The following is a 22,207-nucleotide window of genomic DNA, read 5'->3' as shown; positions in this document are numbered from 1 at the left end:
GGGCCTGTAGGGACATAGGAGGCTATATAATGCTCTCAGGGTGCTCCTGTCCATCTCTTAGGCTAAATGTTAAAGCTAAAACATTAGGCCATGGGAAGGCAAGAGAAACAAAAGCAAAAATGAACTACTGGGACTTCATCAAGATAAAAAGCTTCTGCACAGCAAAGGATACAGTCAACAAAACTAAAGGACAACCTACAGGATGGGAGAAGATATTTGCAAATGACGTATCAGATAAAGGACTAGTATCCAAGATCTATAAAGAACTTATTAAACTCAACAGCAAAGAAACAAACAATCCAATCATGAAATGGGCAAAAGACATGAACAGAAATCTCACAGAGGAAGACCTAGACATGGCCAACATGCACATGAGAAAATGCTCCGCATCACTGGCCATCAGGGAAATACAAATCAAAACCACAATGAGATCCCACCTCACACCAGTGAGAATGGGGAACATTAACAAGGCAGAAAACGACAAATGTTGGAGAGGATGTGGAGAAAGGGGAACCCTCTTGCACTGTTGGTGGGAATGTGAACTGGTGCAGCCATTCTGGAAAACTGTGTGGAGGTTCCTCAAAGAGATAAAAATAGATCTGCCCTACGACCCAGCAATTGCACTGCTGGGGATTTACCCCAAAGACACAGATGCAGTGAAATGCTGGGACACCTGCACCCCAATGTTTCTAGCAGCAATGTCCACAATAGCCAAACTGTGGAAGGAGCCTCGGTGTCCATCGAAAGATGAATGAATAAAGAAGATGTGGTCTATGTACACATGGAATATTCCTCAGCCATTAGAAACGACAAATACCCACCATTTGCTTCGACGTGGATAGAACTGGAGGGTATTATGCTGAGTGAAATAAGTCAATCGGAGAAGGACAAAAATTATATGGTCTCATTCATTTGGGGAATATAAAAAGTAGTGAAAGGGAATAAAGGGGAAAGGAAAAAAATGTGTGGGAAATATCAGTGAGGGAGACAGAACATGAGAGACTCCTAACTCTGGGAAACGAACTAGGGGTGGTAGAAAGGGAGGAGGGCAGGGGGTGGAGGTGACTGGGTGATGGGCACTGAGGGGGGCACTTGATGGGATGAGCACTGGGTGTTATTCTATATGTTGGCAAATTTAACACCAATAGTAAATAAATAAATACATACATACATACATACATACATACATACATACAAGGCCATGGGAGAAAGAGAAGGAAGGAAGGAAGGAAGGAAGGAAGGAAGGAAGGAAGGAAGGAAGGAAGGAAGGAAAGAAGGAAGGGAGAAAAGAAGGAAGGAAAGAAGAGAGAGAGAAGAAAAGAAAAGAGAGGAAGGAAAGAAAAGAAAAGAAGAGAAAAAGAAAATAAGAAAGGAGGAAGAAGAAGGAAGGAAGAGAGGAAGGAAAGGAGGGAGTAATGATTTTAACAAAGTTCTAGTCAGAGTCAGGTGTGCCACCCCCAGGCTGATCTCACCATCATCCTGATGCCACGGACCCTGGCCCCCCTTCCGATTTTCAACTTGATTTTCTCTACTTCTTTCTCCTTGGCAATAACTTTGGCTTTCTTGTTGACCTGCTGCTGGTTGATGCCTCCACAGCAGACTCTGCTTTGTTGGCTTGTACCTTTCATGAGGTTTTGGCACCTGCTCATACAACTCTTGCAGTCTGACCCCTGAGGCCTGCTCAGCCTGTCCCCTCTCCATCCCAAGGCAGGGCTGTAAGCCTGAGGTCCAAGCACTGGCTTTCCTCGAGCCTGGCCCATCCCTGCCTCCATATCTTCCAAATACTATTCTGCGGTGACAGGACTAGATCGTATTTGGAAAGTGTTTACAGTAACCTGGTGCTGGAATCAGAGAATCTGGGTTTCGGTCAAATGGAGTGAAGTCACCTTCTGGGTGCCAGATTGGGTCCTCAGAGCCCCCAAGATTTCTTTCACAAATGGGAATCAACAGATACAACGAGCAACAAGATTAGATCTACATACATGGCAGATCAAAGTTATCAGAAAATACTATTCCATAAAAGAAGGAATAACTAACAAGAAAAAATAAAAGCAAGACACAACATTTTTTATTCTGGAAATGAAAAAAATTTTCTAGAGTGAAAAATATGACTGAAGTTAAAAGCCCAATGAATAGGTTAAGCAGCAGGATGGGCTAGGGACTGCACCAACCCTCCCACCAGTGGTGCAGAGTTCCTATTTCTCCACATCTTTGCCAACATCAGAGGGCGGTGCAAACTATACACAGGTAGGCAAATTGCGTGTCGTATTGTTTCTTTGCCCAGTTGGGCCCATCCCAGCCAAGACCCAGCCGTCTTCTGGTTTCTTGGATCAGGCTTTCAGACGCGGAGGGACTTTAAGCCCCAATAAATCCCTTTCTGCCTGTTTTTGTTGTTGTTGTTGTTTGGTTTCTGAAGGCTATTTGGTCCTTGGGGTCAGTTCTCCGCAGGACTCTCCCATAAAGAATGACACAAGGCTGTGCTTTCTCTCCCTGGTTTCCACACCCTGAAGCCTCTTCCCTGTGACTTCATCATTCCGCTTTTCCTGCTTCTGGTCTTAACTGTGCTAATCCCCAGATGCCCTGTTGCTCACTCTGCACCTTGCAGCCCTTCCCTTTCCCCCTAAAGGCCAGAGTTAACCCCAGCTCTCTCCAACCCTTTTCCTGTAGGCCAGTCTCTGACCCGACCAGATACAGCTCCTTTATTAATATGCAATAACCTTAGACCTTAGACTCCAACTAAGAATGCATGGGATACATCTATAGTTGCAAGGGTACCAGAGACATATTTTTCTTTTCTTTTTTTTTTTTAAGATTGTATTTATTTCTTCATGAGAGATACAGATAGAGAGAGAGAGAGAGAGGCAGAGACACAGGCAGAGGAAGAAGCAGGCTCCATGCAGGGAGCCCGACGTGGGACTCGATCCCAGGACTCCAGGATCAGGCCCTGGGCCGAAGGCAGTGCTAAACCGCTGAGCCACCAGGGCTGCCCGAGACATATTTTTCTAAACCTGAAACTAGACACATATCTCAGCAGAGCCCAGAAACCCAGAGGCATTATAGTATATGTTGGAGCATGGATTCCTGCGGCTGAATCTTGCTTAGATCTACTAGTTAGCCCTGTGACCTGAGTAAGTCTGTGCCTCCATTTTTTCATACAGTCAGTAGGATGGATTCTACTACCAAACATCTCCAAGATATTTTTTGAAAAATTCAAGGAAATAGGAGTTTGACACCTATCAACTAACTCATATCCTGAAGTCTTAGACATCATTAGCTCATTTTAAATTAATTTTAATTTTAATTGAATTTAAATTAATTTAAAAATATATAATCAGGTACGCCTGGGTGGCTCAGTGGTTGAGCGTCTGCCATCGGCTCAGAGTGTGATCCTGGAGTCCCAGGATCGATTCCCACATCAGGCTCCCTGCAGGGAGCCTGCTTCTCCCTCTGCCTGTGTCTCTACCTCTCTCTCTGTGTCTCTCATGAATAAATAAATAAAATTATTTTAAAAATAAAAATACATAATCTTTCATTTATATGAGATCACCCCTTAGCTTTGATTATATAGCTTTTTATGAATGGGATTTGGGGAGCACTTTCTGACATTAGAAATCCAGACAGGGCTCAGTAAGTGTGCTGGATTGTCTAGATAAACCCAGCTTCTCATCTCTGACTTCTCTGCCATTCTAGCACTATCTGCTTTCAGGAGCTCATTGATTTTTAGCGATTGGCCTCAAATCCATTCTAGAATGATTTTAGCATTTATCAGGAATTATGGAGGTCTTTATTTATGCTGATCCCAACTGGGTTTTGGGAAGTCAAGGATGAGCTACCGAGGAACCTTCCTGGCAGCGCTTACAGCCTGGTGGGAGACAGGGAGACATGCACAATTAGGATTCAACATGATCGGCTGCATTTACAGAAGCCTCGTTTGATGTGGATATGACACAGGCAAAGTGACCAGCCAAGGAGAGATGAGAAGAGACGTCAAGGAGGAGGTAGGGGTCTGGGGCTTCAGGGTTCTAAAAAAGAGAAGTTGTTCACTTTTGACAAGAACCACAGAGGCCTGGAGCACACGCTCCATTCGGTATGACTGGCTGGGAGCGGGAGGGCACATGGAGGAGATGCCATGGGAAGGAGGTTGACCAGAGTCTAAGGGGCAAAAATGAGGCGGAGCCAAAGGTCTTACTGGGGAAGAGCCCAGTAAGGGCTCAGATCAGATATCGGTATTATAAAGAAAATTTTTACTGAGTCTTCAGATGATCCTTTTGCATCTCCCAGATGGCAGACACTTCGACTCAGAAACGTCAAGAAAATAGTCAGAAGCTCAAGAAAATACTCAGGCAAGCTTACACATTACTTTCAGAACCTGTTTGAGGCGCCTGTGGTAGCCTTGAGACTCACAAGAGGTGGAAGTGGGATGGCTGGGCTCTGCTTCCTGAGATGCCAAGGACACCCTGCAGGGAAAGGAGTGTGGCCCAGAGGGCTCTCACTGGAGCAGAGGAGGGAACCCCGGGGTCCCAGGCAGGACAGCTGACCGGTCCTGGGGCTTGGACATCTGACCTCCCCCTGCCCCAGCTTCTGCACCTGTGCCACAGGGCAGCTTGAGCTGCGTTGTCTTCATGCTCGCTCCCAGCCCCCAAACTGTGCCTAAGACTACACATTGCCCCCCACCCCACCACCCCCCTGCTCGTCTTCATCACCACCTCCCATTTCAATCAGACATCTTTCCAGATGGAATGGTTCGCCTTTCACTTTTCATTTTCCACCTCCGACGACGTGGAGAGCACCCAGGGCAAGAGATCGGTGGGGCAATGTGGGTTGGGCACTTACGGTGAATCTCCAGGAAATTGCCACACTGTGGCTGGGTCAGTGCGGGTGCCCGCAAGCCCCCCTCCCCGGTCCTCCTTAAAGAACTGTAGCTTGAGAACTTTCCTTTTGCTTGAAATACTGACCTAAGCTAGAGGCAGGTAGAAACTGTTGCCCGAAATCATGGGCAACGAGTTTATTTACCCAAGGGCATGTCAACAGCGCTACAGGAGGCAATCAGGCCATCGAGGGTGATTGTGCTGCTTGTAGCAACTGCCCGGGGTATAAAGCAATTGCTGCTCTTAGCTCAAAACCATGATATTTAATATTTTGTCTTCTCCAATACCTTTGATTTGCCACAATCGCATCACTTTCTGAAATAAAGGTTCATTAGTAACAACAATCCATGCAAAGAACATATGCCCCGAAGTAACAAGATCAAAGAAAAATAGATGAAAGACGTCTCTTGATAAGTTAGAATGGATGCCGGGTAACTCCTCCGATAATTTCCTGTTTACTGGTGTTTTTTTTTTTTTACGGTTTTTAGTACACTTTCCAGTAGTACATCTCCATACCCCAGTTTTTCCAGGAGGCTTTGGAACTCGCTGATGTCCCAGCCCGCGCTCTTAGACGTAAACTCCTCACTTCTGATTGAAATGTTCTTTTTACACCGACTGCCAACAAGTTTGTGGCTCTCTAAAGGCGCCTGCTAAAGCCGGTCAGCTACAGGGACCCCAACTTGCTAGGAGAGCGATACTGCGGGGAGTTACGGGGAGTGACAGCTGCTGGGGGGAGCCCCCCGCCCGCGCCCCCGCCCCCTCCCCCGCACCCCCCACCGCAATTCCGATTTCCTCCCCTTCTTTCGCAGAAGGGCCGGGGGTGCGGGCGCGGGCTGTGTCCCTCCCGGCCGAGCTGCGCAGCCCGCCCTCCGCCCCCCTGGTTCCCCCCCCCCCCGACCCCCCGACCCTCCCCCCCCACCCCCCAGGCCGCGGCTTACCCTGGGCCGGGCTGCGGGGCAGCAGCGCGGTCAGCAGCGCGCACACGAGGGCAGCCCCCCGGGCCCTCCGCTCCGCGCGCCCCGGCATCGTGCGGCGCCGGGCTTCAGCCTCCCTGAAACCCCAACATTTCCTGTTTCCTGCTTGTTTGGGTCGGTGCTAACTTGAAGGAGAAGTGTTTGCCTGTTTTTTAGGAAGTGATGTAATTCTGCAGGAGCCTGTCAGACCAGCAAGGATTGCAAAAGAGAAGTGGCTCTGCAAGCGCGGATGCAGGGAGCAAGGTCTCTCCAGCCCTTTGCTGCGGAAACTGTCTCCTGGAAAGGGCGCCCAGGGCCCCCTTGTGCTTCGGGATCCGGGATCGGGGGGGGGGGGGGGGGGGGGGGGGGGGCTGAGGATCCTGGACCGCAGGCATTCTCCATTCGTGATGTTGCTCAACCCCAGGTGAGTCTCTGGGGCTGCCCAGGGACCAGAGCGGCGCTCTCCACTAGAACTTTCTGAGATGATGGAAATGTCCGGAATCTGTCCAGTACAATACCCTTAGCTGCGTAGTCCACTGGGCCCTCGAAGTGAGACCAGTTCAAAATGAATTTGTAGTTGTATTTTTATTAACGTAAATTAAAATAACCCCGTGTGGCTCGCAGCTGCTGTGTTGGACAGCTGAGGCCTAGAGAGCAGGGGCACCTGTACCATCAGAAAATGCCAGGCCAGTTCTCCCTGGCCAGGCTCATCACTGTCCCCAGGCCCTAAATGCCACCTCCCTCATGGGAAGGTATGGTACATGCTCTACACATGCCCAAATGTGCTTTGCTTCCCCACAGAGAAATGATTTCTATTATTTTTACTTTTCTTTTTTCTTTTTTTTAATTTTTTCTTTATAAAGCCTTTGTTTTGGTTTTTTTTTTTTTTTAGAGCGGTTTTAGGCTCACAGTATAAGAGGAAGATCCACAGAGTTCCCATATACTCCCCCTCCCCACACATGCACAGCCTCCCATTATCAACATCCTCCAAAAGTGGTACAACTGTTACAATGGAGGAAGGCACACGGATACGTCGTAATCACCCAAGTCCATAGTTTACATTAGGATTCCCTCATGTGTTGCACATTCTATGAGTTGGAAAATGTATAATGACATAAATCCACCGTGATAATATCTTCCTGAATAATATCTCGGCCCTAAAAATTCAGCATGCTCCACCCATCCATCCCTCCTTCCACCCTAACTCCAGGCACTCACTGATCTTTTTACTGCCTCCCCAGTTTTACCTTTCCCCAAATGGCATATAGTTAGAATTATGCAGCGTGGAGTCTTTCAGATTACTGTGTAGGCTTCCTTCACTTAGTAATGCGCATTTAAGATTCCTCAGTGTCTTTTCATGGCACGATAGCTCATTTCTTTTTGGTGCTAAATAACATTCCATTGTCTGAGTGTATCTCAGTTATTAATTCAAAGACGTCTTGGTTGCTTCCAAGTTTTGGCAATTATAAATAAAGCTGCCAGAAACATCTGCGTGCAAGCATTTGTGCAGACATAAGTGTTCAACTCCTTTGGGAAAATACCAAAGGGCTTGATTGCTGGATCTATGGTAAAGAGAGAGGTGATCTTTTAAAGGGCCCATTTCTGAAGTAGAATATGTTCTGGGGGGGGGGGTAGGGGGGGCGGGGAATCTGCATTTCACTTTCCTTCCTTCTTACAGAGGAATACATTTCTCAGAGGTTGTTAACAAACAAAATAGAACTGACTTGGTTTAGAATGGGGGTGGAAGTCCTGCCCAGTGGAAACAATGCAGGAAAGAGGTGTCTGTTTAGACCAGCAAGCAGGGGAGAGTAAAGTGTGTTAGGTTTTGTGTTCTAGTCAAAGTCCTTCCTCTTGTTCAGGTTTAGGGCCTAAGCACCACAGGATAACATTTCATAATCATGTTTGTGGTAGTGCCAAGAAAGGCAGAGAGAGAGAGAGAGGCATCAGACACCCACCCTGTCTCCAGCTCCCTGCCTGCAGGGACAATGAGTCACCCCCTCCAGTCAGTTCATCTCTAGTGCTCTGGTTGGTGTGAACACTGGAGGCAACTGGAATTCCTCAGCCCTGACACAGCCATCAGTTTTGAAGTTAGTGCATTGTTGCTTTTCAATGACATTAGCCACTGTTTTGTTTTTTGCTTTTTTTTTAATTTTTTTTATTGGAGTTCAATTTGCCAACATATAGCATAACACCCAGTGCTCATCCCGTCAAGTGCCCCCCTCAGTGCCCATCACCCAGTCACCCCAACCCCCGCCCACCTCCCTTTCCACTATCCCTTGTTTGTTTCCCAGAGTTAGGTGTCTCTTATGTTTTGAATTTTGCTTTTTTTAAAGATTTTATTTATTCATTCATGAGAGACACACAGAGAGAGGCAGAGACATAGGCAGAGGGAGAAACAGGATCCCTACTGAGCAGGGAGCCCCATGCGGGACTCAATCCCAGGACCCTGGGATCACAACCTGAGCCAAAGACAGACGCTCAACCACTGAGCCATCCAGGCGCCCCCATTAGTCATTGTTTATCTCTGTTCTTATGCACAAGAAACGGGTTGGTGATTCATGAAATGTTCAGTTTGATAATGGATCTGCAATATCCATTTTAATGTTTTAAACCGGCTTAAGTCAACTGATAAAACACGCTTTGCAGCTTAGGTAACAATACAGAGCAAACAGGTGAAGAAACTAGACGAGCTCAAAACTGGCTGCTGGATTTGAAAACAGCAGGGAAAGAACTGTCCCCGAGGAGAAGCGGGGGGACGGCCTGGTGGGACCCTGGCCTCCCCGCCTAGCGGGCATCCCAGCTGGGACCCCCCACATGTAGGAGACCAGGCCCAGCCTGGGGGGCTGTCATGCTGCCACTCGCACCCTGGTAGGACTATGGCTGATGCCAGGTTCCAGAGGCCTGTTTCGCGAGGGCGGGGTGCCAGCCTCAGTTTCTTCAATCTTAAAACTCTAGCTGGGGCGGGAGGGCTTTGCAGAGTCGGGGACCTGGTACCTGTGGCCCACCGCACACTCTTCTGCAGGCCTCAGCGAAGCCCCGCGGCTCCCAGATTCCCCAGGTGTGTACGCCTTGGCCCGAGCAGCACAGCACCACAGCAGCTAGCACGGTGTGCATCCTAAACGGAGGTCTTGGAGAAATCCTGCATGACCACGCAATTTTCTTTTGAGTCCTGCATTCCCTAAGACCCTTAGTGTGATGAAATTTCTCTTAAGGGGGTGAAAATTAACATCCCTAATCAGAAAAGTGTAGCACCTCACTGGTCTCTTTGCTGCAGTGAAAAATCACAGGGAGACTCTGTACTAGGTAAGGGCTGTTTACCTCTGTTTGTTCTCCTTTTACCAACCATTAATTTTGGCAAGTGGCTGCCTGGCCTCGGATTAAATCCTGATACACCTGTACCGGCCAGTTACAGACAATGAGACACCGGGGAGGGAGGGGAGGCTCTGGAGGGAAAGGCAGGCACAAAGGCCAGGGGGTGGGGAGGTGGGGAGGTGGGGGTTGGGGAGTAGGGGGGTTGGGGGGTTGTAACCTGGTCCTGGTGCCTGCCATTGGCTTTCAACAATGAAAGGAGAAAGGGAGGTAATGAAGTATGGTAATGAAGGTAATGAGCTGGGAGACGCTCTGGTTACAGGTTCTAGGGACTCTGTTACTTCACACAGAAGTCTGGCATTTATAATCAGCTATCTGTATCACAGAAGTGACTCTCATCCAAATCCTCCTCCCTCCCCTCCTGCTTCCTCCCTGCCCAACCCTCCTTCGTATCAGCCCTAAAGAAAGAGAGATATCAAGGGAACCAACCCAAAAGTGATGAGATCTCACAGTGAGTGTAAGCTTTCCCTTACCCCACAACCTTCCATTCCCAACACATGCAAGACACACACACACACACAGCTCCCTCACACATGCACATACTCCAGTACACATGCTTCTACACTCCTGCACACTGTGGAAATACATGAAGATCATCCAAATGAGAACAAGCAAAGACTGTCGGTTCCAAGCTTTCTATAGCAAAGGAGTCAGCCACCATCACTTGCATTTTGGCAGAGACCCAAAGGCAAGCAGAGGAGTGCGAAAAACTTTATAGTGGAAAAAAAGAGAAGGTTTCAAGTATGCTCTGATAGGAGGCTGTTGGCATGAGGAACTAGAAGCAAGTTCTAATTATTGCTTCTAGTGACTGGTTGAGGGTGTGTATTTGGCTTCTCTCAATTTGTAAAAAAGGAATAAAAGTAGGGGCCATTGTCACAGGGATTATTTGGCTTCCTGGACCAGTTATGAGAGATAGGGCCCATATCTGAGTTGTCTGCTACAGACCATGGGTTACAGTTTTATTATTACCTATATGGTCTGGTCTTTGTTTATATATCGTCTCTCAACACACACCCACATGCATGCTCACATAAAAACTCCACCCACACTGAGACACATGCACATACTTTCTGGGGCTTCTTTCTTTGTCCACATGCTAGGTGGTGGTAGCTGATGGTCTGCAGTGCTTGCTTAATAAGAAGGCCAACCCGCGGACATGGTAGTAGCAAGGGGGGGGGGAGGGATGGGAGAGGGTCTGTAAATCATTCTGAAGCTAATTGAGAGGGTGTAGGGAGCAGGTTAAGGTCCCAAGCTCTGAAAGGAGTGCCCATATAGATAAGTGGGCAGGGCAAGGCTGGGACAAAAGGATTCAACTGAACCCCAGAATGTGCAGAGAGACTACAACCAGGTGAGGGACTAACAGGAATCCTGCTGTGTCTTGGTTAGCTCAGGCTGCCATACAAAATGCCTTAGATTGTGTGGCTGAAACAACAGACTTTTACAGTTGACCTTTGTGCAATGCAGGGCTTAGGGGCATCGAGCCTCCCAATCAAAAATTCATTTATAATTTTTGACTCCCCCAAAAAGTGACTACTAATAGCCTGCCTTATGGATAACACAAATAATCCATTAAGATAAATTTTGTATGTATACTATATACCATATTCTTACACTAAAGTAAGCTAAAGAAAAGAAAAATATTATTAAGAAAATCATGAGGAAGTATGAAACCAGAAAAGACCCTGAATAGCCAAAGTAATACTGAAAAAGAAAACCAAAGCGGGAGGCATCACAATTCCAGACTTCACACTATATTACAAAGCTGTGCTCATCAAGACAGTGTGGTACTGGCACAAGAACAGACACAGAGATCAATGGAACAGAATAGAGAACCCAGAAATGGACCCTCAACTCTATGGTCAACTAATCTTCGACGAAGCAGAAAAGACTATCCACTGGAAAAAAGACAGTCTTTTCAACAAACTGTGTTAGGAAAATTGGACAGCCACATGCAGAATAAAACAGAACCGCTTCCTTACACCATACGCAAAAATAAACTCAAAATGGATGAAAGACCTAAATGTGAAACAGGAATCCATCAAAATCCTAGAGGAGAACACAGGCAGCAACTTCTTCCTAGACACATCTGCAAAGGCAAGGGAAACAAAGGCAAAAATGAATTATTGAGACTTCATCTGGATAAAAAGCTTCTGCACAGGAAAGAAACAGTCAATAAAACTAAAAGGCAACCTACAGAATGGGAGTAGATATTTTCAAATGACACATCAGATAAAAGAACTTAACCAAAGCCAATAGCCAGAAAACAAAAAATCCAGTCAAGAAATGGGCAGAAGACATCAATAGACATTTCTCCAAAGGAGACATATAAATGGCTGACACATGAAAAAATGCTCAACATCACTCGGCATCAGGGAGATACAATTCAAAACCACATTGAGATATCACCTCACATCTGTCAGAATGGTTAAAATTAACAAGTCAGGAAATAATGGATGTTGGCAAGGATGTGGAGAAAGGGGAACCCCCTTACACTGGTGGTAAGAATGCAAGCTGGTACAGCCACTCTGGGAAACAGCATGGAGGTTTCTCAAACGTTTCTCAAAAAACTACCCTGTGGCCCAGCAATGGCACTTCTAGGTATTTATCCAAAGGATACAAACATGGTGATTCCAAGAGGCACATGCACCCCAAAGTTTATAGCAGCAATGTCCCCAATAGCCAAACTATTAAAAAGCCCAAATATCCGTCAACAGATGAATGGATAAAATATGTGAGATAGATGATAGATAGATAGATAGATAGATAGATAGATAGATAGATAGATAGATAATGGAATATTACTCAGCCACAAAAAAGAATGAAATCTTGCCATTTGCAACAACATGGATGGAACTAGAAGGTGTTATGCTAAGCAAAATAAGTCAGAGAAAGACAGTCATCATATGGCTTCACACATATGTGGAATTTAAGACACAAAACAGGAACATAGGGGAAGGGAAGGAAAAAGAAAATAAGATAAAAACAGGGAGGAAGGCAAACCATAGAAACTCTTAACTAGAGGAAACAAACTGAGGGTTGCTGGAGGGGTGGGGTTGGGGGGATGGGGCAACTGGGTGTGGGCATTAAGGAGGGTACTTGCTGGAATGAGCACTGGGTGTTGTGTGCAACTGAAGAATCACTAAATTCTACCCCTGAAACTAATAATACATTTTATGTTAACTAAATTGAATTTAAATAAAAAATTTTTTAAATCAATCAAGAAAAAAATCCTAAGGAAGAGAGAATACGTTGACCGTACTGTACTGTATCAAAGAAAATCTGTGTCTATGTGGACTCCTCAATTCAAACCCATGTTGTCAAAGGGTCGACTGTATTTTCTTACAGTTCTGGAAACTAGAATTCTAAGATCAGGAAGTCCACGTGCTCATGTTCTCAGGAGAGCAGCTTTCTGGTTTATGGATCACTGCCTTCCCACTGTGTCCTCACCGGGCCTGAACAGAGCAAGCTCTTTGGTGTCTCATCTTAGAAGAGCACGATTCTCACTGCGAGGGCCTCACCCTAAAGAGCCCATCAAACCCTAACAACTTCTAAGGTCCCCATCTCCAAATACCTTCATACTGAGGGTTAGGGCCCTAACATCTGAATTGGGGAATGGGACACAAATGTTCAGCCTACGGCACACCGTCTTTGAAGCTGGAGCTATGCATCTAGGCCCGTCCTGACGGGCCCTTCTGCATTTGTTCGGACCCTCAGTGGTGTCTGCCTCTGCATCACCGCCAACTCCGGGGCCACGCTCTTCAACTGATCACTCAAAAGAAGCTGCTGCAGCATTTGGAGGATCCAGGGGCTTTCCACGAGCACCTCCTCCATGGCAGAGTCTCCAGGGCCCTGGTGGACGGCCTCATCACCAAAACTGAAAGTGAGAAAGATTGTGGTCGGGGCACAAGTTGCAATTAGCACATGGGATAAGGTGCAAGTGTCTGGCTGGAGGGGCCTGTGGTGAGCGTGAGGGGAAGAGGCTGGCTGGCCCAGAGACCCTGTGGCCTTCCTCTGCTGCCCAGTCTCCCTGAGGGCAGAGGGCCACTCTATCTTGTTCTCTGCTGCTATATCCCCAGCACTGAGGACAGCACTTAATATATATATTTTTTGAATGAACAAATGAATGCAAAGTGGATTTTTTTAAAAATACCTTTATAGTGGTATTTTTTTTAAGTGAGTGGAAAGAGGAACCTACGTTGGAATCATTTGGGTGAGCTTGTTTATCTCAGAGTTCTGAACCCAACCCCAGAACTACTGAGTCAAAATCTCTGGAGCTGGGGTCCAGAAATCTGCATGTTTCATGATGTTCCAGGGGATTTTTATACGTGCTAACACTTGAGAATCACTGGTCTGGAGTTTCATTTTTAGCCCCTACAAAGGTATTTCCCTTACTATTCTCTTATTATTTCCCTTACTATTTCTCGTACTGTTCTCTCAAATAGTAAGAGATAAGGAGTACATTATATTTCCCCTTTTTGCCTTATTTGCCAGGAAGCCTGGGACCAAGGGTAAAGCTTGGTTGTATACCTCTCCTTAGCCTCAGTTCCCTTACCACTTCTATGAACATTTCTTTCCTCACCTAATTCAACTTATCTTTCAGGACCTAGTTCGAGCCACACCTCCACCATGAAGCCCTCCCAGAAGCCTCCCCTTGCCTCTTGCTCTTCCTCATCTCTGCCCCCGCATAGCTGGGCAGAGGAGCGGCAAGTCTTCCCCATCTGACTGCCCCTCTTACTCATCGGGGCTTCCCACGCATGTTAAAAGAAACTCAATTTTCTTCCACTGCTGTTTCGTTTTTGATCAAATCTTATCTTGATAACTTTTTTTCCCCTAAGTCTTCAAGTAGTTTTTAAACAGGACATACAACATTATGAAATCCATAGTATCTGTTCCAAAATCCACTTCAGAATGATAAATGCAGATTAGTGCTCTCAATGCTTTTTCTTTTATTGATTTTTCTATTTAATTTGACTTCTGAGATTCAGCTGATGGCCTGACCAACTAAATCCTCAACACCAATGAAACTAGAAAATACAAAGGCGCAAAGCTTTCAGGGGAAATTGCAAATTAGAATAAGAAAGATGTAAAGAGAAGCAACCCCCATGCCGAAATATGTGGGTAGTGCCAAAAATAAGTAAAAATGGAGAGGATTTGAATCAGGTAGGAATGAGTAGTGGAGGACAGGAGGTGTTTGTTTTTTAATTAAAATATTTTTCTTTAAAAAAATAAAATAAATATTTTTCTATTACAAAAGTAGTACAATGTTTATTGTGGAAAAGTTTAAATGCATATAAGCAAAACAAAATCATTCCATGTTTAAATTGTTGCAGATCTTTTTCCATACATATTAGCTAACAGGGTTACTCCTACTTTCATTGCCAGTACCAGCAGCTGGTACTACTATCCTGCCAACAGACTGTAGGTTCAGATGCACAGTCACAAACTCAGGTCTGGAAAAACAGTAAGTTACTCTATTTTTCCATTATAATATCAGTTCTGAATTTCAATTCTGGTGGTGGTAAGAGGAATATAGTCACTTGCAAATACAGCCAGTCAGTTTAGTTTATTTCACATTTATTTGGGATAAACCAATTATTTTAGGGTCCCTCCATATCCTTAGTTTTCTCTGAGATTGCCCTGGGAATGCCAGAGTTGGTAGGGAGGGTTGTCTCTAAAATGCAGTTCTGGTCCTCGGGCCTTTAGAAGATCAGAAGCGAAGAATTATCTCTTCATAGTTATCTTTGCATTTTAGCTGAGACTTCCCTTTCCTAGACCAAATAGTCTAATTTGTTAGTTTGGGGAGCTGTAGATGAGCATATACCAGGACCCCCAGATCCTTGTATTTATAGAGTTTCATCTACTACCTGCCACACATGCTTGTGATAATTTTCTTAAGAATGCAACTAAGTCCCACAGGGAAAGATGGAAGTGGTGAAACACTGTGGGGCCCCTGGATTGAGAATAAAAGGTCTGAGACGCCAGTCTTAGTTCCTTCGCTAAATGGACTCTCTGGGCCTCATTTGCTTCATCTCTAAAACAGTAGAGTTGACTAGATGCCCTCTCAAGTCCCAGCTCTCATAGTCTAGGAGCCTACGGATTCCTTTGGAGGCAGGCAGGCTCACAGAAGTATTTTCAGAGGAGAGCTGGACCTCTGATTCCAGAGACAGCACCTGCTGACCAACAACCCAGCCCAGTTCTCGAGACCTTCCTTCGCCACGGAGGTTCGGAAGCGCAAGCGTGTATTTACAGCCACGTAGCAGGGCTGGGCTGGATGGAGGTGGAGGGCAGGGGACCGGCAGGAATCCCAACAACTGGGTGTCACTGAGGGCGACAGGGCAGCTAGAAACAGGGTGGCTTGGAGAGGCATGACAGTTGTGCCAGGGTGGGGGGGACAGGAACAAGCCGGTGAGGGCGCTAAGACAGGATGGGTCTCCTTCACCGGGCATGAAGCAGCAGGCTCAAAGCTTATTCGAGGCTGGGGACAAAAGCCCTCAAAGCCTGCGGTTATGATGATTTCAGCTCCAACCACACAGGAGCACAGGGCACGGGTGTCAATACCACGTGCCGGTACCCAAAGGTCAGCGACAGCTCCACTGCCAGGAAGAGGTCACTTGCTTGTGCAACTCATTGTTAGGGTCTCTCTTTGTGAAAAACAGCTATGCCTTATAACAGTTTGGATCGCGGTTCCCAGAGCTTTATGCTTTCTCTGAATTACATCAATGACATCATGCCCGGGACGCCTGGGTGGCTCCGTGGTTGAGCGTCTGCCTTCGGCTCAGGGCGTGATCCCTGGGTCCTGGGATCGAGTTCTGCATTGGGTTCCCCGCAGGGAGCCTGCTTCTCCCTCTGCCTGTCTCTGTCTCTCTCTGTGTGTCTCTCATGAAGAAATAAATAAAATCTTAAAAAAAAATTATATCCATGCCCTTCTTGGCAGTTCTGTCTGCTGAAATAGGCAGAGATTATTTCCCTGCCTTAGTGATGTTGGGCCAGGCCACGTATCCCTTGTTCTGATCAAGGAGATATTGAGAGGGAAGAGGTAGGATGCCAGGTACAAGCAAATTCTTTAAGAGCCATCGCGTAATCTAGCTTGCCTTCCTGCATTTCTGTGATCTTGCATTTCTGTGATCTGAGATCATGAGCCCCATAATGTAAAGCAGGCCTCAAGAAGGTCAGAAGCCTGGAATCCAGCCCAGCTCAGCCAAACCTCAGCTGACTTAAAGACCCAAGGGCATGAACATGAAGGCTTATGATTATAAGGTATGGAGAGATTTAGGACTGTTTTTTATATAGCGTTAGCACAGCTATAGCTGACTCATGCATCCCTTAAGATTCTTCATTCACAAGTTGCAAACCCGAATGGAGAAAATCAGAGAAGAAAATAGAGCTGTTTTTGGCAAAGCTGTGAGGTTTTGCATAATGCGGCTGTCACACCAGACTGTAGACAGTAATGAGATAAGGCTTGTAAAGATAGGGCTGTTCGCACTTAACTCGCCACTGTCCTCTTCTTCCCTCCCACTGCAAGGGCCACTGCTCAGTCCAGAGCCAGCAAACATATATGCCTGAATCATGCTATGTTACCATTCCTAATATGCCTGGATCTCTGAGTTCCTGAACAGTTGTGCTAGAAACACTGTTCGTGGCAGTGATTAGTGGAGAGGAAGTATAGTGACAGCACCTGCAGCCTTTTAGCTCACTCATGACCTTTATCACAACAGATTTAGATTTTATAATTTAGAGAATCTCTTTCTGTCCTAATTAACCGTGGGCTTCTGGAAAGCAGGAATCATGTCTGAGTTAACTTTAAGACTTCCTCTAGCTCAAAGCTCTGTGCCACAAGAGAGCCTAAAACCAATTAATACATGTTGAACGAACAAAGGAATTAAAGATTCTAAAAACAGCCCTTATTTAAATGGGATTTTTAAAAATCTCTTTATTGCCTTTATAAATGGTCACAGGTTACCAAATCAGAAACAAAATAATTCTGTTCCCCACAGTTTAGATTCACAGAACCTTTGCAAGGGAGAACATATACTCCCCAGTGCATACCCTGCCTAAATTTTCCTCATCTGGTGTAGTTGTTTTTCCCATTGCATTAAACTGTCTGTCCTCCATCTTCAGGGTTTTGTTTTGTTTGCAAAACACATTGCCTCTTTTTTTTTTTTTTTTGAAAATAAATCAAACACAATAGAATGGAGGTTTTACTCTTTGGGGGTTTGGATACGAACACCTGAAAGTGTTCACATGGTGATTCCTGGAGATTTGCTCGGGCTGATCTGAAGGTGACTGGCTTGCTCATGCGGTTGGAAAGTGGAGTGTAAGGTTGGAAAGGAAGGCAAGGACAAGGTTCTAGAGGAATGGAACTGGATTCCATCACCAATGCAGTAACAATATGGTTCGACTGGCATTCTAGTTGAGCCCACCCCATGAAGAACATTTTCTTTTAAATAACATTTATTCCCCTGCCCATGTTCCAAAATAGGTTGCTTTTAAAAGCATTGCATTTGATCTTGGTGGGTTTTCACTGAAGACTGGGTGGTTTGCTACAATTTGGATAAACAAGTTAGGGACGAATTGGAGGCAGATAAAAATAGCATCGTGCACAGCTGTCCTTTTGGGTGCAATCTAAATACACAGCAAGTGAAGTCATAGCACAAATACTCAGAAGTAGCCATCATCTGACGCTTACCCAAATGGTTTATTACCACAATTCTAAATCCAAATGCATCAAAATAGGCTACAGTGTGTTCCCAAGGTATCTAGTGTCATTTACATGTGCTAACTCTGGATTGGAGCTAATCACCTTCAAAAGCATTAGAAAAGAAAGCACTTATTTACTCATGGCACCACACTGGGCACTATACCAAATAAATTCCTTTATTTTCCTCTTACTTAGTTACAGTTTACACATTAATGTAACATTTTAATATATATATTGTAAGGATTTTACTTATTCATTTGAGAGAGAAAAAGAAAAAGAAAACACGAGCAAGAGGAAGGGCAGATGGATAGGAAGAAGGAGATTCCCCACTGAGCAGGGAGCACGATGTGGGGCTCGAACCCAGGACCCTGGGATCATGACCTGAGCCAAAGGCAGATGCTTAACAGCTGAGCACACAGGAGCCCCAACATCTGAATATTTTTGAAGTGATATATGGTCACTGTAGAAACATTAGAAAATGCAGATCAGTAGATGGCAGAAAATAAAAGCATCACCCACGATTTCTTTCCAGAGTTTTTTTTCAAATTAATAATGAAAAATTATCATTTTTTTTTCAAAGAATAATTCTGAAATCACACTTGTGTTTTTCTATTTACAAATTTTTAAATTTCCTGGAAAACAGTCTGGAGGTTCCTCAAAAAGCTAGAAATAGAACTATCCTACAATCCTGCAATTGCACTACTAGATATTTACCCAAAGGATATAAAAATACTCATTGAAGGAACACATGCATCCCGATGTTTATACCAGCATTGTCAACAATAGCCAAATTATGGAAAGAGCTCAAATGTCCATCAACTGATGAGTGGATAAGGAAGATGTAATATAAATATAATGGAATATCACTCAGCCTCAAAAAGAATAAAATCTTGCTATTTGCAACAATGTGGATGGAGATAGGGTGTATTATGGAGATAGGGTGTATTAAGTGACATATCAGTCAGAGACAAATACCATATGATTTCACTCATGTGAAATTTAAGACAAACAGATGAACGTGGTGGAGGAGGGGGAAGAGAAGAGAGAAACATACCATAAAACAGATTCTTAGCTACAGAGAACAAACAGGGTTGTTGGAGGGGCAACCTCCCCTCCCGTGGGCAGTGGGATGGGCAGGATGGGTGATGGGACTAAGGAGGGCACTTGTTATAATGAAAACAAGGTGCTGTAAGGAAGCGATGAATTGCTAAATTCTACATCTGAACCTAATATTACACTGCATGTTAACTGTAATTTAAATAAAATGAAAACAAGTAAAAATAGAAATTTTCCATTTCATCAGTGCCTGGGTGGCTCAGTCAGTTAAGTGGCTAACTCTGATTTCAGCTCAGACGATGATCTCAGGGTCCTGGGATCAAGCTCTGAGTGGGGCTCCATGCTCAGCAGGGAGTCTGCTTGAGGATTCTCTCTCTCCCTCTGTCCCTTCCCCCGCTCAAGCCCTCTCTCACTAAAATAAAAATAAACACATCATTTAAAAAAAATGTTTTTTCCATTTAAGTCCAGGAACCTTATCTGTCTTCCAGGTAACTCTTTTTTATTCTTGGTGAAGTTGATGCCAGTATGATAACCTCTTGCTCTGGGAATATAATTACATGTACAATAATATGGCTGTCAGGAAAAGCAACTCCAACAGTGCCTCATATACTGTCTTTTATCCTAACAAGCTATTTTAATATTTCTAAATATTGTTAGTCTTTTAGAAATTATGACACTGTGGACTGATGGTTTGTTTCAACAGAGCACATTTTTATTTTAGCCCTGATAACTTAGTTTCCATATACTTTCCCCAAAACAAGTTAAGAATCATTACTGGGACGCCTGGATGGCTCAGCGGTTAAGCTCTGTTTTCATGATCAGGGTGTGATCCTGGAGTTCAGGGATCAAGTCCCACATTGGGCTCCCTGAGGGGAGCCTGCTTCTCCCTCTGCCTATGTCTCTGCCTCTCTCTCTCTCTCTCTCTCTCTCTCTGTGTGTCTCTCATGAATAAATAAAATCTTAAAAAAAATCATTACTAATTTTTTTTTAAGATTTCTTTATGTGGGACACCTGGTGGCTCAGTGGTTGAGCATCCAGGTGGTTGAACTGACCTTTGACTCAGATCAAGATCCCATGGTCCTGGGATCAAGTCCTGCATCAGGCTTCCCCCAGGGAGCCTGCTTCTCCCTCTGCCTATGTCTCTGCCTCTCTCTGTGTATCTCTCATGAATAAATAAATAAAATCTTTAAAAAAAAGATTTCTTTATTTATTTGAGAGAGAGAGAGAGCCACACATGAATGGGGAGGAGGGGCAGAGGGAGAGAATCCCAAGCAGACTGCCCTCTGAGTGCAGAGCCCAATGTGACGCTCAATCCTACGCCTCTGAGATCATGACCTGAGCCCAAATCAAGAGTCTGACACTTAACTGACTGAGCCACACAGGCATCTCGATAATTATTGCTAATTTTTTTTAAAGTTTATGATAGTCAGAGAGAGAGAGAGAGAGGCAGAGACACAGGCAGAGGGAGAAGCAGGCTCCATGCACCGGGAACCCGACGTGGGATTCGATCCCAGGTCTCCAGGATCGTGCCCTGGGCCAAAGGCAGGCGCCAAACCCCTGTGCCACCCAGGGATCCCTCATTGCTAATTTTAAAAGAGAGATATAGATTCTGTTTTACTCCATTCTTTCGATCTGAGGAGGTAGAGATCATTAAAAGCACTCCACGACATGGCAAACAGCTAGCACAGTGAAGGCGTTGCAACAGTGACTAAGGATACTAGTTCTGGAGTTGTTTTCTAAATAAGCCTTTTAAACCCTTTAAACATGCTAATAATGGTACTTTTCATTCCTCACTTCCTCTTAGAGTTCGGGTACATCAGACTATGTTATTGTCTTGAGGTAGTCATTGACTGACCAAAGATGGTACTTGACCCAAAGCGGTCCAGTGATCATGAAGTGCTGGGCCTGAGAGCTTTTTCCCATAAAGATGATAATATACTAGTATAAGATAAAGTTGTCCCTCTGAAACCTGAAAGAATTGTTGCCCCTGTGGCCAGTCGGTTGGTGGAAAGAGAAGGCTAGAACTCATAAAAATAAAAGGAGAGGCCCATGTGGGTCTGATAAGCCAGAGGCAGGGAGAGGACAGGCTCAGGACTCTGAGATGTGAGAGGTCCATCCACACACATCCTCACAGTAACTCCTCTGTCTCTAAAGGTGGTCAGATGTCCCGTGTTTGTTTTAAACAACCAAAAGCTGTATGTGCATATTTTCATTTTAGTGCTCCAAGTGATGAGCATATGCTTGAGACAAAGTAAATCTTTAAATCTATGGAAAAGAAATAATTATGGCAATGAAATAATTAATTTGTTCTCTCGAACTATGTTGTTTTTGAGACTGTGGAAAAGTTCTGCATAAAATGTCATGAATACAACAGACAATACTAAGAGAGTTGGAAGACTGGGAGAAAATATTTGCAAAAGACACATCTGAAAAAGGACTATTATCCAAAATATATAAAGAACTCACAAAATCAACAACAAGAAAACAACCTGTTTGAACGATGGACCAAAGACCTTAACAGACCCTCACCAAAGAAGATATCCAGATGGCAAATAGGAATGTGAAAAGAAGCTCCACATCATTTGTCCTCAAGGAAATGCATATTAAAACAACAGTGATGGGGGATCCCTGGGTGGCGCAGCGGTTTGGCACCTGCCTTTGGCCCAGGGCGCGATCCTGGAGACCCGGGATCGAATCCCACGTCGGGCTCCCGGTGCATGGAGCCTGCTTCTCCCTCTGCCTGTGTCTCTGCCTCTCTCTCTCTCTGTGTGTGTGACTATCATAAATAAATAAAAATTAAAAAAAAAATAAAACAACAGTGAGGGGCAGTCCCTGTGGCGCAGCGGTTCAGCGCCGTCTGCAGCCCGGGGTGTGATCCTGGAGACCCAGGATGGAGTCCCACGTCGGGCTCCCTGCATGGAGCCTGCTTCTCCCTCTGCCTGTGTCTCTGCCTCTCTCTCTCTCTCTCTCTGAATAAATAAATAAATAAATCTTAAAAAAAATAAAAATAAAAAAATAAAACAACAGTGAGATACTACTACATACCTATTAGAATGGCACAAATCTGAACCATTTGACAACCCCAAACACTGGTGAGGATGTGGAACAATAGAAATTTTTACTTATTGCTGATGGGAATGCAAAATGATACAGTCATTTTTGAAGACAGTTTGGCCATTTCTTAGAAAATGAAATAATATCTTACTATATGATCTAGCAAACATGCTCCTTGGTATTTACCCTCCAAAATGGAAAATTAATGT

At 44.9% G+C, this 22,207-nt stretch overlaps 1 protein-coding gene across 3 annotated transcripts in view; it reads right to left on the bottom strand.

Annotated features, from left to right (window-relative positions):
- Window positions 1-5,974, bottom strand: part of TMEM154 (transmembrane protein 154) — a 49,246-nt gene extending 43,272 nt beyond the window's left edge. For all 3 annotated transcript variants that reach the window (XM_055336422.1, XM_055336423.1, XM_055336424.1), the window contains exon 1: window positions 5,807-5,974. In XM_055336422.1, the coding sequence (XP_055192397.1) occupies window positions 5,807-5,894 (88 nt within the window). In that variant the 5' untranslated portion in view covers window positions 5,895-5,974. The remainder of the gene's footprint in view (window positions 1-5,806) is intronic.
- Window positions 5,975-22,207: the final 16,233 nt, after the last annotated feature.

Source organism: Nyctereutes procyonoides, unplaced genomic scaffold (genome assembly GCF_905146905.1).
Source record: "Nyctereutes procyonoides isolate TBG_1078 unplaced genomic scaffold, NYPRO_anot_genome, whole genome shotgun sequence".
Classification (NCBI taxonomy): domain Eukaryota; kingdom Metazoa; phylum Chordata; class Mammalia; order Carnivora; family Canidae; genus Nyctereutes; species Nyctereutes procyonoides.
The sequence above is the reverse complement of the archived record's forward strand: the minus strand, read 5'-3'. Positions and strand labels throughout refer to the sequence as shown.